At 51.4% G+C, this 15098-nt stretch overlaps 1 protein-coding gene across 1 annotated transcript in view; it reads left to right on the forward strand.

Annotated features, from left to right (window-relative positions):
• LOC130130482 (protein Dok-7-like) overlaps nucleotides 1-15098 on the forward strand; it is a 58001-nt gene that overhangs the window by 28101 nt on the left and 14802 nt on the right. The window contains exons 7-10 of the mRNA XM_056300191.1: nucleotides 895-1715; nucleotides 12639-12687; nucleotides 12897-13529; nucleotides 14392-14480. Coding sequence (XP_056156166.1) covers nucleotides 895-1715; nucleotides 12639-12687; nucleotides 12897-13529; nucleotides 14392-14480 — 1592 coding nt within the window. The remainder of the gene's footprint in view (nucleotides 1-894; nucleotides 1716-12638; nucleotides 12688-12896; nucleotides 13530-14391; nucleotides 14481-15098) is intronic.

The following is a 15098-nucleotide window of genomic DNA, read 5'->3' on the forward strand; positions in this document are numbered from 1 at the left end:
CGTCAACGTAGCTGTAAACAGTTCCCACCCTTGTAAAAATGGATCCCGGGGGCATCTGGGTGGCATGGCGGTCTATTCTGTTGCCTACCACACGGGGATCGGTGGTTCAAATCCCCGTGTTACCTCCGGCTTGGTCGGGCGTCCCTACAGACACAATTGTCCGTGTTTGCGGGTGGGAAGCCGGATGTGGGTAGGTGTCCTGGTCATTGCACTAGCGCCTCCTCTGGTCGGTCGGGGCGCCTGCTCAGGGGGGAGGGCGGAATAGTGGGTCCTCCCATGTGCTACGTCCCCCTGGTGAAACTCCTCATTGTCAGGTGAAAAGAAGTGGCTGGAGACTCCACATGTATTGGAGGAAGCATGTGGCCACATCAATATCATGTTTCCATCCTGTTTCCTGTTTGGATAGGAACGTGTTTGCCGCTGCACCAGCGTTAATCCTACCTGGTCAAAAAATTTCAACCGCGGTGTATGGAGAGTGTCTCCAACCACGGTAACGATACCAGTTATGTGTAAACTGACTACATGGTCCAGATTGAGGGGGGGGGGCGGACACCTATCATTAATGGGGAAAAATCACCAATTTCAGCTTTAATGTTCTTCCACATTTACTCTTGGCTGTGTTGCCGTACACTTCCCTCTTCCACATTGTGATACCAGCTTTCCACAGATATCTACCCAAAAGTTATTTATGGCCCTTTAATAATTTTGTTGTCAGCTCTAAGTTGAATTTGCAAATCCAATGCCATCTGTGGAGATGATTTATGGTGCTCCTTATGTGGTGAATACCTGTGGGAGGATACAGCAAGGGGAAGAAACTGTGGGATGTTTTCATTTAAAGTGTGAGAAATGCTGATTAGATTTACTGATGTTTGTACGTTAATGTTCTCATTGCAGTCTCGTCCACATATGGGCCGTCCACGGGCGGAGATGACGACCGAAGCATATCAGGCTCTTCAGACACATCAGACACCAGCCATTCAGACTGCAGCATTGGCAGCCGACTGGCTATCTGGACCGAAACTGCCACGCTTCCCAACCCCTCCGAGAACACAGGGCAGTCCAGAGTACCCCAACAGAGCATAGACAAGCTGTCAGTCAACCAGGGAGGCGGACACCGCCCTGTGGTCAAGCATCCTCGCCAGCTCCAGGAAATTGGCCGTCAAAGCTCATCCGACAGCGGCATTGCCACAGGGAGCCACTCATCTTATTCTGGAAGTTTCTCCTCCTACACCGGAAGCTTGGATATTGCTCAAGGGGAGGATTTTGGGTCCGTATTCAGCTTGCCTCCACACTTTGCTGCAGATGTTAGCCCTTGTACCTGCCCCCCAGCACCGGGACATGAGTATCAGGTTCCCACATCACTGAGGTATGTCTATGACACTCCTCGTAACGTATTGCAAGAGGAAGGAGGGGCCGCCAAAGACAATGAACCCTCCATATCAGTCAAGGACAACGCTGCCCTGTTGACACTCTCTCTGGAGTCATCGGAGGGCCATAAGAGGGATTCCAGCATCTCTGAGGCTTGTTTGGAAGCCGCTGAGATGCAGTCTACAGCTGAGCCCTCACAAAGCTGCACAGAGGAAGATAGGAAGGTCAAGGTGGCACCCTCTAGTGACAGCCAACATCCTGACGCCTGCCAGATCTGCAGCACAGTTACAGTCACAACAGCCTCGAAAACCATCTTCGCCATCTGTTCCACCTGTGGAGGGTTTAAGGTACAGTTAAATATCTTCTCATCCATGGTTTTAGTGTACTTTGTTCACAAACTGGTGCATGACAGTGTTGCTAAGTGAACACTTGAGTGCTTTTAACACACACACACACAATTAGACGCACACGTTTTTCTGTACTTATAAGGACCCTGATTGACTATATTCATTCCCCAGCCCCTAACCCGAGCCTTAGCCTAGCACCAGAACTACACGCCTAACCTTAACACTTACCGTAACTTTAACCTAATCCTAATTCTAACCGTAACCCAAGTCCGAACCATAAAATGGACCATTAAAGAAGTGAGGTGTAGCGAACCCAGGCATACCAGTTTGGATTCTCCCAGAAAGATTGTGTGGTTTAATCTCACATTCTGCTTGTATGTGCTCAGGGACACAGTCACACACACAATGGCCTTATCTTCATCCAGCATAAAAGGGCTAAATCGACATTAAACAGACTGTGAACTCACCTGAGAAACCATGCATTGACATGGTTACCAGATTTACAGCGGGATGTAGGACCCATTAACAGCCTGTCCAGGTCATCGTCGCCATTGACCACAGGAAGATTTAATCTCATGTCCACACAAGACAGAAACTCAAACCTCACCATACGATGGTAACAGGACAATGACTGGAATTGACCAATTCTGGGCTCATTATCTCTCTATCTCTCTCTCTGTCTCTCTCTCTCTCTCTCTCTCTCTCTCTCTCTCTCTCTCTCTCTCTCTCTCTCTCTCTCTCTCTCTCTCTCTCTCACCCACACACACACATATCTAAACTCCCTCCTTGGAGACTAGTAAAAGCTCACTCTAAGGTCATAAAACCTTGGGAATTCCTCCAATCTGCCTTAATGTAACTTTCCCTGGTTCTGTACATGTCTGAATTAATGTCAATTAACTGTTTAACCACCTGTGTGAATTAACGATCTAACCATTGCTATCTAGTGGCCGTCTTCAGTAAGCGAAGCGTCTGAAGAATTGTCATAGCCGAATGACCATTACTGTATTGATTTTCTTCAAAAGTACTAATTTAATGCATTATCTCGTCATGAATTCAATATTAATGTCTTGTAGAATTGAAATGTAATTTACTTCAACTTAGTGCTGAGCCACAGGTTAGAGAATTAGGGTTTTAGGGTCTCTATCCTCTGTTCACCCGTGTGATTAATATTATGCACTTTCTAAGTGTTTGGCCATAGATTTAATGACGTGTCCACACCAACGACAGACATGAGCGAGTATCGAGGCTCGTCGCCAGCCGCTTCTTTTCACCTGACAGTGAGGAGTTTCACCAGGGGGATGTAGCGCGTGGGAGGATCACGCTAGTCCCTCCAGTTTCCCCTCCCTCCCGAACAGGCACCCCGACCGACCAGAGGAGGCGCTATTGCAGCGACCAGGACACATACCCACATCCGGCTTCCCACCCACAGACACGGCTAATTGTGTCTGTAGGGACGCCCGACCAAGCTGGTGGTAACACGGGGATTCAAACCGGCGATCCCCATGTTGGTAGGCAACAGAATGGTCAGATTCTTTGAGTGGCAGTGCATTTTGCAAATGTCAGATTGCGAGCAGCCCCTCCTGTTTCACTCAGTGTACAGCCCGCGCATTGCCGAGAGAGAGGAACAGACGCCTACTTCCCACTAGCTAGCTGCTTTTAATGTAGGTTAAGCTAAAAATGATGGCGAACAAAGCAGTTTGCTTAAGTTGGTCACGAGGAGCCGGAGGAAGAGAATTCAGCTCATTCAGAATTCAGTCATCATTCTCAACCCAGACTCCTACTCCTGCTCCAAGGGCCAAGTATTAAGGCCAGGTACGTGGCTGGTGGTTCAGCAGCCGTCCCGCTGAAAGACTCTTTTCAGCTGTCAGGCGGATGAAAGCTGGTATCAGGGCGTCAGTGATGACCTCCAGACTGAACTCTCGGTCCCCGCTCTCCTCTGAAAGAGGACTGACTGAACCGTTGGACTATAATGAAATACCCCTCGTCTCCTGATGTCATCATCAAAAATAAAGTCGTTTGCAGAGTTGGACTGTTCGAGCCTAGTGCCTGTTTCAGTATTATTGTGTATTGGGTATAGTTTTTGTTGGGTGTACAACTGGATTTATATGCTGATGTTGCTGCGTCAGCCATGTGTGTGTGTGTGTGCGTGCGTGTGTGCGTGTGTGCGTGTGTGTGTGTGGCCGCAGTGCCAGACTATGCGATGCTGTTAGTGTTCATCTGGGTGCCTGTAACGTTACCTCTGATGATGTATAAGGCTTGTGTGATTAAACTGTAGTGCATGAGGCAAGTGTAGTTGTGATGAGCTATTTTGGTTAACACGTGTTTCAAAACCTATTAAGTATGACTGATTGGACAGGCTAGACCCACCTGCTTTTCCCTACACCCCCCACGCTGTGATTTCTGCCTACGCTACAGGTGTGCGTGTGTGGCCTGCTGGTGACAAACCTTTCATCTGCTCTTAAAGTAGCTCTGTATTAGTGTTACAGTAGCCTAGAGTATCCATCCATTATGCTTATGAGTGGGGGTACTGGGTGTCCGGGTAGCCTACCAATATGGGGATCGCCGGTTCAAATCCCCGTGTTACCTCCGGCTTGGTCGGGCGTCCCTACAGACACAATTGGCTGTGTCTGCAGGTGGGAAACCGGATGTGGGTATGTGTCCTGGTCGCTGCATTAGCGCCTCCTCTGGTCGGTCGGGGCACCTGTTGAGGGGGGAGGGGAACTGGGGGGAATAGCGTGATCCTCCCACACGCTACGTCCCCCTGGTGAAACTCCTCACTGTCAGGTGAAAAGAAGCGGCTGGCGACTCCACATGTATCGGAGGAGGCATGTGGTAGTCTGCAGCCCTCCCCGGATCGGCATAGGGGGGCGGAGCAGCGACAGGGATGGCTCGGAAGAGTGGGGTAATTGGCCGGGTAAAATTGGGGAGGAAAAGGGGGAAGATTCCAAAAAATAAAATAAAAAAAAGTGGTGGTATTAAAGGCGGGTGTGTTTGCAAGTGGATTGATGGGATGGGGGTGTGGAGTATCCGCGGGCTGAGTGTGGTGGGCTGGTTTGGTGTGGTGGGCTGGTTTGGTGTGGTGGGCTGAGTGTGGTGGGCTGGTTTGGTGTGGTGGGCTGAGTGTGGTGGGCTGGTTTGGTGTGGTGGGCTGAGTGTGGTGGGCTGGTTTGGGGAAAAATACCCAGGGCCGTTTTTTAGTCCCAGTCCGTCCCTGCCAGGACCCAGACATACACGCCAGTTACTTTCGCGTCGTCTACGCTAAGCGGAGCATCTCTAATGTGGACCCATTCTCCAAGTTGAGTCTCTGAACCAACTCTTTCAAAGTGGTTCTCCTCCGGCTGTCACTACGGCAACCCAAAGGTCACTTAGCCTCCAGCATGGCTGACGTCCTCCGGAAAAGCCTGCCATAATCTGCAGCCATCCATCACCACAGAAACAACGGTACTCCTCCGGCTGTCACCATGACAACCCGAAGTCGATCGAGTCTGCTTCAACACGCTTGAGGCCCTTCGGAAAAGCTTGCCTACATCCTCGCCCATCAGTCACCGCAGAAACGAGTAGGACCAAACCATCTTCCACGCACTCTGCATATGAGAGTTGATGCAACAGAGCTATCTTAAACTGTCCCTTTTTCCCCCAATTGGCTTAGTTGCCCCCATTTCGTTCAGATTCATTTTTGATGTTGTTAACCTCCAGTTTATTTAATTCATTCATCCTGTCAGCAACAACTTGTTTAATGCCCATTCAGTCATCCAGCCATTCACTTATTTCCTCATTATTTCCGCAAAATTTAATTTATAGGTGTAGTTACACAACAGAGGACCAGCCAAAATGTCCTCACTTTGCAGAAATGTCCTCACTCTGATGATGAAAACTCAAATTGGGGGCATCCGATTAGTGTGGCGGTCTATTCCATTGCCTACCAACACGGGGATCGGTGGTTTGAACCCCCGTGTTCCCTACGGCTTGGGCGGGCATCCCTACTGACACAATTGGCCGTGTCTGCGGTTGGGAAGCCGGATGTGGGTATGTGTCCTGGTCGCTACACTAGCGCCTCCTCTGGTCGGTCGGGCGCCTGTTCAGGGGGAAGGGGGAACTGGGGAGAATAGTGTGATCCTCCCACGCGCTACGTCCCCCTGGTGAAACTCCTCACTGCCAGGTGAAAAGAAGCGGCTGGCGACTCCACATGTATCGGAGGAGGCACGTGGTAGTCTTTAGCCCTCCCCGGATCGGCAGAGGGGGTGGAGCAGCGCCCGGGACGGCTCAGAAGAGTGGGGTGATTGGCCGGATACAACTGGGGAGGAAAAGGGAGAAGAAAAATCCACAAAAAAAACCAAAACGAAACAAAAATAACTCAAATTGGTCCTCACAAAGATAGATGTACAACACACAAACCACCATCGTCGTCAGTGGTCACTTGGGGTTGAGTATGACCGTCCTCCCTCTGGGTCCCTCTGGGTCCTCAGGTGGGTGTAGAGGCTGATCCTGGAGCTGCATAACGGGAGGACGCCTGCGCATGACAGCTTTTTACGTGGAGCGGCTGATGCTCCTGCGGCCACCACACGGTCCTTAGCAGGAGGGCGGCCAGAGTCCAATGGCAGGGAGAACCAAGACGACTGGGGACCGCCCTCTGTCTCAGCCTTCATCCGCCTTCACTGCCGTTGTGACCTGGAGACATCTTCCGCCAGTTCCGCCGTTGAGGTCTTTGCTGGATCACGCTTCATCTGGAACCTCCCCCCTCGACCTGTCCGCCTTGGGGGACCCTATGAGGAGCCGAGCTCCGGACGGCGTAGCTCTTGGGGATCATTGGTACACGCAAGTTTCTCCACCATGACAAGGTGGCGAGCCAGGAAAACACACACACACACACGCACACACACACACACACACACACACACACACACACACGTAATCCCGTTTTGGCGCCCTTCATACCGGCGGACTGATCAAAGTTTGCCGTGGGAGCAAGCAAAAAGAAATCCGTTTGCCAAAGCCAGTTCAGACGCGGCTCGCTACCTCTCTCTCCCCAAATATGGTCATGTGGTGGACACGTATTGGGGACAGAATTCAACCCAGGAACTAAGGGTTAAGTCATGGTTGCCCTGGCAGGTTAACGCAGGGTTAAGTTATGGTTGTCCAGCCAGTTTTCTGGTTATTCTTGCCACCTCCGCTCAGTCGAGCTGTGGGTTGTGTTTGTCTCGCTGATTTACCGTGGATTAAAGAAAGTTGCCTACACGGCTAAAGTGTGAACCTACGGTCTTCTCCGTTCCTTCGGCTCTACACTGGTGACCCCGACGTCGGTTTTCGGATAAGTTTTCTGAAACCACACACATTATGGCTACGAACGCCGTTGCAATTAAACTGCCGGAGTTTTGGGAGTCTTCCGCGGCTACATGGTTCGCGCAGGCTGAGGCACAGTTCGCGCTCAGAGACATAACAGCAGACGAGTCCCAGGCGATTTCATGCCCAATGCAACGCGTCCCTGGTCAGCTGTGGACCAACGAGCCTCCTTGCTGGACGGGGTCAGAGCTTTCACACCCGTCCCTACCGCCCAACACGGCGCTCCGGTGTCCCAGGTGCCCCCAGGTCTGCAGTCAGCGGACTACGTGTTCATCCGTCACGACGCACACCGCCCCCCTCTGCAACCCCCTTATGACGGCCCCTTCCGCGTCCTGGAACGGGGAACTAAGCACCTGGTGGTGGATTTTGGGGGCACGGCCGAGCATGTTTCAGTGGACCGAGTTAAACCCGCACACCTGGACTTGACGCAGCCGTTGGAGTTAGCCCAACCTCCTCGTCGCGGTCGTCCCCCGGCTCCGCCTCCTCCCCCCGTGGAGGCCCGAGCTGCCTCTTCTGCTCCTCAGGCCGACCTCCACAGGCCCGCGTCAATGCCTCCCACAGACACTCCGGCCCCTGTTATCCGGAGCCGCCGCGGACGGCCTGTCGTCCACCCGCGCCTGCCTGACTTCGATTACTAGGGCGAATTCTGGGGGGGCTCATGTGGTGGACACGTATTGGGGACAGAATTCAACCCAGGAACTAAGGGTTAAGTCATGGTTGCCCTGGCAGGTTAACGCAGGGTTAAGTTATGGTTGTCCAGCCAGTTTTCTGGTTATTCTTGCCACCTCCGCTCAGTCGAGCTGTGGGTTGTGTTTGTCTCGCTGATTTACCGTGGATTAAAGAAAGTTGCCTACACGGCTAAAGTGTGAACCTACGGTCTTCTCCGTTACTTCGGCTCTACACTGGTGACCCCGACGTCGGTTTTCGGATAAGTTTTCTGAAACCACACACATTATGGCTACGAACGCCGTTGCAATTAAACTGCCGGAGTTTTGGGAGTCTTCCGCGGCTACATGGTTCGCGCAGGCTGAGGCACAGTTCGCGCTCAGAGACATAACAGCAGACGAGTCCCAGGCGATTTCATGCCCAATGCAACGCGTCCCTGGTCAGCTGTGGACCAACGAGCCTCCTTGCTGGACGGGGTCAGAGCTTTCACACCCGTCCCTACCGCCCAACACGGCGCTCCGGTGTCCCAGGTGCCCCCAGGTCTGCAGTCAGCGGACTACGTGTTCATCCGTCACGACGCACACCGCCCCCCTCTGCAACCCCCTTATGACGGCCCCTTCCGCGTCCTGGAACGGGGAACTAAGCACCTGGTGGTGGATTTTGGGGGCACGGCCGAGCATGTTTCAGTGGACCGAGTTAAACCCGCACACCTGGACTTGACGCAGCCGTTGGAGTTAGCCCAACCTCCTCGTCGCGGTCGTCCCCCGGCTCCGCCTCCTCCCCCCGTGGAGGCCCGAGCTGCCTCTTCTGCTCCTCAGGCCGACCTCCACAGGCCCGCGTCAATGCCTCCCACAGACACTCCGGCCCCTGTTATCCGGAGCCGCCGCGGACGGCCTGTCGTCCACCCGCGCCTGCCTGACTTCGATTACTAGGGCGAATTCTGGGGGGGCTCATGTGGTGGACACGTATTGGGGACAGAATTCAACCCAGGAACTAAGGGTTAAGTCATGGTTGCCCTGGCAGGTTAACGCAGGGTTAAGTTATGGTTGTCCAGCCAGTTTTCTGGTTATTCTTGCCACCTCCGCTCAGTCGAGCTGTGGGTTGTGTTTGTCTCGCTGATTTACCGTGGATTAAAGAAAGTTGCCTACACGGCTAAAGTGTGAACCTACGGTCTTCTCCGTTACTTCGGCTCTACAGTCTCCCCCTGCGGCGCTTTGTGCGCCGTTGTTTAACTCGCCCTTACAGCAGCTGGCTGCGAGCAGGCGTTATCGCGGCTGTATCAGCTGTTGTTTAGCGAGCTGTCAATATGCCGTTTGTGTGATATCGCCCCACGGTTTGTGTCGGAACAGCTAACAATCCCACGGCCCATCTGTGGAGAAAGTTTGGGCTTTGGGCGCCCAGATGATGTTGAGCGCTGTCATTTCATCAGGCGGCGGCGGGACGTTTGTTCGGCATGGCCTGCATTTTGCACCGCGGTGCTTCTCTTCATTGTTGGGTTTGTAACAATGTCTGGCTTCTGGGGTAGAGATACCTGAGAACTCAGTCAGGGTCCGCGGCGGTGTAGCGGTCTAAGCATCGGCTTTGTGTCGATGCAGTTGCGCACTGGGGACCGGGGTTCGCGCCCCGGGTTCGTCACATCTGTCTGTGGCCGGACTCGGTGAAGCAGCAATCATTGGCAACGCTGTTTTCGGGAGGGGGGCGGAGTCGGCTTGTGTTCGTCACATGAATGTGTGTGTGTGTGTGTGTGTGTGTGTGTGTGTGTGTGTGTGTGTGTGTGTGTGTGTGTGTGTGTGTGTCTCGGAAAAAGCAGTGGTTCGGCCTGGAGTCGCCTTGTCACGAAAGTGGCCGGAGAGATGCAGTAGACGAACGCATGCAGTACGAGGGTGGGTGTTTGAATTAAAATAGGGATCGATTGGCCACTAAATTGGGAGAAAATCAGAAATAAATTTAAAGAAAAGAAACTCAGTCAGGTCACCTGACTTTTACATAGGATGGCAGTTTATCGAGTAAGGCTGATCGGTCTGTGGCATTCAAACGTCCAAGCCTCGCCACAGAGCTCAGAAACTGCAGAAACAATAAGAATCGGAGTCTCACATGGATCTTTTCCTTTGGAAACTCCACCCATCCATTAGCTGAACCGCTCATCCTGCTCTCAGGGTTGCGGGAGCCTATCCCAGCAGTCATTGGGCAGCAGGCGGGGAGACACCCTGGATAGGCTGCCAGGCCATCACAGTGCTGACACACACACACACACACACACACACACACACACACACACACACACACACACACACACATTCATATCTAGGGACAATTTAGTACGGCCGATCCACCTGACTTATATGTCTTTGGACTGTTGGGGGAAACCGGAGTCCCGGGAGGAAACCCACGCAGACACGAGGAGAACATGTAAACTCCACACAGAGGACGACCCGGGACGACCCACCAAGGTTGGACTACCCCGGGGCTCGAACCGAACCCAGGACCTTCTTGCTGTGAAGCGACCGCGCTAACCACTGCGCCACCGTGCCGCCCTTTGGAAACTATTCCTCCTTTTTAGCTCCTAATATTAATTGTCTTAGCAATGCTAATCGCTTTTCTCCTTGCTTTGCTAGTTGTCGGGTTTTATAATTTCTCTACTTCTTTTTTTCTCAAAGTCTTGTTGTTTTGTCGACTTGTTATGATGTTACAGCTCAAAAAAGTTTTATGTTCTCAAACAAAATCTTGTTTAAAGCTGAGTGACCCGTGTCTGACCTCAAAATCAAAATGGGTTTGTTTGTAGCTGCAAGGGTTGTCTGCAAAATGAGCTTGAACAAAAACTTCATGCCTGTTATATGGGAGTCCAGTCCTTTGGTTATGCAGAAGAAAATGTAAACATAGATGAACTGTAACTCTTTGGCATTGCAATGTACATATATTTATGGTACAAACCAGTTACTGCACCAGTATATACCAGTCACTGCACCAGTATAAACAGTCACCACACCACTATATACCCATCACTGCACCAGTATATACCAGTCACTGAACCAGTATAAACCAGTCACCACACCACTATATACCAGTCACTGCACCAGTATATACCAGTCACTGCACCACTATATTCCAGTCACTGCACCACTATATACCAGTCACTACACCACTATATACCAGTCACTGCACCAGTATAAACCAGTTACCGCACCACTAGATACCAGTCACTGCACCAGTATATACCAGTCACTGCACCAGTATATACCAATCACCGCACCACTATATACCAGTCACTGCACCAGTATATACCAATCACTGCAACACTATATACCAGTCACTGCACCAGTATATACCAATCACCGCACCACTATATACCAGTCACTGCACCAGTATATACCAGTCACTGCACCAGTATATACCAATCACCGCACCACTATATACCAGTCACTGCACCAGTATATACCAGTCACTGCACCACGATATACCAGTCACTGCACCAGTATATACCAGTCACTGCACCAGTATATACCAATCACCGCACCACTATATACCAGTCACTGCACCAGTATATACCAGTCACTGCACCACGATATACCAGTCACTGCACCAGTATATACCAGTCACTGCACCAGTATATACCAGTCACTGCACCACTATATACCAGTCACTGCACCAGTATATATCAGTCACTGCATGTGGTAGGCCAAACCTAGAGCTCCACCTACTGGTAGTGTATTTAGCATCGCATACACATTGAGACTGGTTTCCTTCCGTTGCCATTAAGATGAGACTTGTTTCTGCTTTTGCCGCACTGAGCGGACTCAGTTAAATATGACTATCATAGTTCGGCCAGAAGCCGTTGGACCAAGGACAAACGGCGTAGGAGGGCGTTTGTCAGTCTTGAGATTCAGCCACAGAACTTTGCAGTGTTTTGTGACTGTTCTCAAGGGCAGCATCCCTCATAAACACTCAAGTACAATCAAACCGTTTTCACGCGGTATCTCAGGCGAGATCACCTCATTGGTCACAGCATTGTAAATAAATACATAGATGATGGCTGTGATAAGTCATGTCACAGCACCGCAGTGACACGGCTTTTACTGTTTGCCAGCTTGAAATGGCTGCTTTGAAAGATGAAAAAGCAAAATGAAGAAACGGGGTCGGCACTATGTTCCCTCGGCCAGCGAATAGGTTATCTGTCGGTTAAGGTTATGTTAAGGTAAGGTTAAGGTTAAGGTACGTTAGGTTGAGGTAAGTTCAATGAAATAAGGTTCAGGGAACATGGATAAGGGCGGCACGGTGGCGCAGTGGTTAGCGCGGTCGCCTCACAGCAAGAAGGTCCTGGGTTCGAGCCCCGGGGTAGTCCACCCTTTGGGGGTCGTCCCGGGTCGTCCTCTGTGTGGAGTTTGCATGTTCTCCCCTGTGTCTGCGTGGGTTTCCTCCGGGTTCCTCCCACAGTCCAAAGACATGTAGGTCAGGTGAATCAGCCGTACTAAATTGTCCCTAGGTGTGAATGTGTGTGTGTGTGTGTGTGTGTGTGGGCCCTGTGATGGACTGGTGGCCTGTCCAGGGTGTTTTCCCACCTGCGGACTGCTGGGATAGGCTCCAGCATCCCTGAGAGCAGGATAAGCGGTTTGGATGATGGATGGATGATGGATGGATGATGGATGGATGGAACACAGACACACTCCCAGTGAAACAGACGGGCTCCTCCTGTGTGAAATCGCTGAGCTCGTCTCTCACTCAGTGTGGCGTGCTCGTTATAAGAAAAGGGGGTAACTGCGTGTAGACCATGGCAGGAAATAGGCTGCTCTTCAACCGTGCACATGCAGCAGTCTCTTAAACGTTCACGGTTTCTTCTTCCTTTTCAGTTTACAAGTTTTCTTTATTTGCCGTCGCTCTGCTTATTATTAGTGAGGGTGTTTCTCCCGTGTCGTCTCGCAGGCGACGCCGCACGCCGCTCCCGGAGGCCCGGCGATCCCCGCTGTGCCAGGTAAGTATCGGCAAGCATGCAACCAGGGGCAAACGTGTGGATTATGTTTGTGAACACAGCATACATTTATTAATACCAATATTAACGGGTTTTACGCACGTTTGGGAAAGCTAACTTGACTGTACTGTTAAAGAGACACCAGAAAGCAGAACACCTAGACTGTGGGCGGGGATATTTTCCTCTGGAACATTAAATTTTCAATCCAGCAGATCAAATTGACAAATGGCCATGCAGACCCAACGCCTCCGTTGGATACGATAACGTGTTTACGGTACAGAAAACTCCGGAGGCTGACGCGTCTCCCGCCCCGGAGGCCTTCCTCAGCTCAGAGACGCCGAAGAGGAAGGAGGAGGAAGCGGCCCCACCGAGGAAAGGAAGAGAGAAACTGGCCGGCCTCTTGGCCGACCTCTTAGGCTGTCCAAGCACCGAGAGGGGGCCGGAGGCAAAGAACAAGAGATTGAACTTGTACGAGTCGATGAGCTCTGCGTTTGGGGACGAGCTCAAGTCCAAGTCCTGGGTTACCGACACGCACGCCGCGAGATCACATCCAGGCAAAAGGAACGCCATTTATGAAAACTGTCTCAAGTGTAAAGGGGACCACTGCCACCCGCCTCCTCCGGTCCCACCTGCGAAAAGCTACAATAGCGGTTCCTCTTTACCGTCCGGGGAGAAGGCCTGCACCGACCCCGGCCGAGCGATGCCCTCCGGGCCCTTCCTGGAGAAACGCCTTGCCCACGAAGCGGCCGCAAACGAGGAGCCTCACGTCCGCAGTTGTGCAGCGTGGGGCGAGGATGGAGAGGGTCATTATGAGGAGATGAGTGGTCATTCTGTGACCGGGAAAGGTAAGAGGTCTCAACTTCTTCTCCGCCCGGACTCTCTGATAACAAAACACAGCCTTTGGTGCGTCCCTCTCCAAAGTCTGCAGCCTTTGAAATGGAGTCTCTCTCTTTTTTTTTTCCTGCCCATTTTCTTCTATTTGACTGCAGTGAAACACCTTTTTTTTTCTGCTTCTTTCATTTTTCTGAACTATGGCTCTCCTCTGCAATCTCTAACCCCGGGTCTTGTTTTCCTACTCTTGCACTGAATGTGTAATACAGTTGTTTTAACAGTCACAGCGAGACGGTTTGAAGTACGAGGTGTTCGTAGTACTGACCAATATCGGTGATAACGCAAACATTTGTGTCCCCAGCCAAACCCACTTTTCATTTTTTGGCATTTACAGGCCTTAGCTGTTGTGATCCGAGTTTAAATTGGCGCTGAGAATGAATGACTCGCCACCCATTTTACCGTCTGGTGTTTTACGTCCCGCTCTCGGCACTGCATGGGGTGTGATATGGCCGTCCCTTCTGCCATTATCCATGACTCACACGGCACTTATCCCGACCACACACGGGAATGCCAGACAGCCCAGTAATGCTATTCGCGCTTCTTTAATATTCTGCGGTGTTGTGAGACAATAAATCTGTCCCACCTAGTTACTCGGTTGTCCCCCGTCCTCGTGTCTGCAGGGATTTTTCTGTATGCACGCCGAGAGACGCTTCTCCCATCCGGTTCATCGGGAGAAATCGGAAAGAAAAAGAAACCTGTAGCGCTTCCCCCCCTTCTTTTTCCACCAACTTATGGAAGGGAAATTGGTGTTTTGTGCTGTGATATGTGCCCAAAAATCCACATTTTGTTTGTTTTTTCTTTTTCTTATGCCACCAGAAAAAAGGCTTAATAGTAAGGAGGAAAGGCGGAAAATCCATCCTGCTTATGAGGTCATGGAGAGTCGAGTGCGGGAGAAGAATTCAGAGGTAGGATATCCCAGAACACCGTAACTAACACACACACACACACACACACACACACACACACACACACACACACACACACACACACACACACACACACACACACACTTGACCGTATCACACCATGTGGCCTTGGCTGAGCTGACACAGTCCTGGAATACAGGTGATGGCGTCCATGAGCCTCTTTTAGACCAGTTATGAGGAATACCAACAACCGCTCGTGTACAACAGTGTTGGAAAGACGGCTGGAGCGACGTTCTTATTTAAAGACATGTAAGTCTGGTGTTTATCCAGCATCTGCATGACTCTGTGTTCGCCAGCTATAACTCTGTGACCGTAAACCCAAGCTGAAGAGATTGAGCGCGTTGTGAACGTGGACAGTCGTTCCTCCGGTGTTGCCGTATGGTGGGGTGAGGTGACCCGGGGCCAAGGGTCTGGCCTTCAGTCTAAGTGCAGTCTTCACCGGTGAGGTTATCTCTGAGACTCAGCCAGCCCATTTCCAGCAGCTGAGCTGAATAGTTTTCGTCAGAGTCGGCCAGTGGAGCTGAAGATTCAACGCTCAGGATTCAAACGGGTTTATTTTTACACATGTAATGAGTGTGTAGGACTTCGTACTGTCAC

Source organism: Lampris incognitus, chromosome 20, assembly GCF_029633865.1.
Source record: "Lampris incognitus isolate fLamInc1 chromosome 20, fLamInc1.hap2, whole genome shotgun sequence".
NCBI lineage: Eukaryota > Metazoa > Chordata > Actinopteri > Lampriformes > Lampridae > Lampris > Lampris incognitus.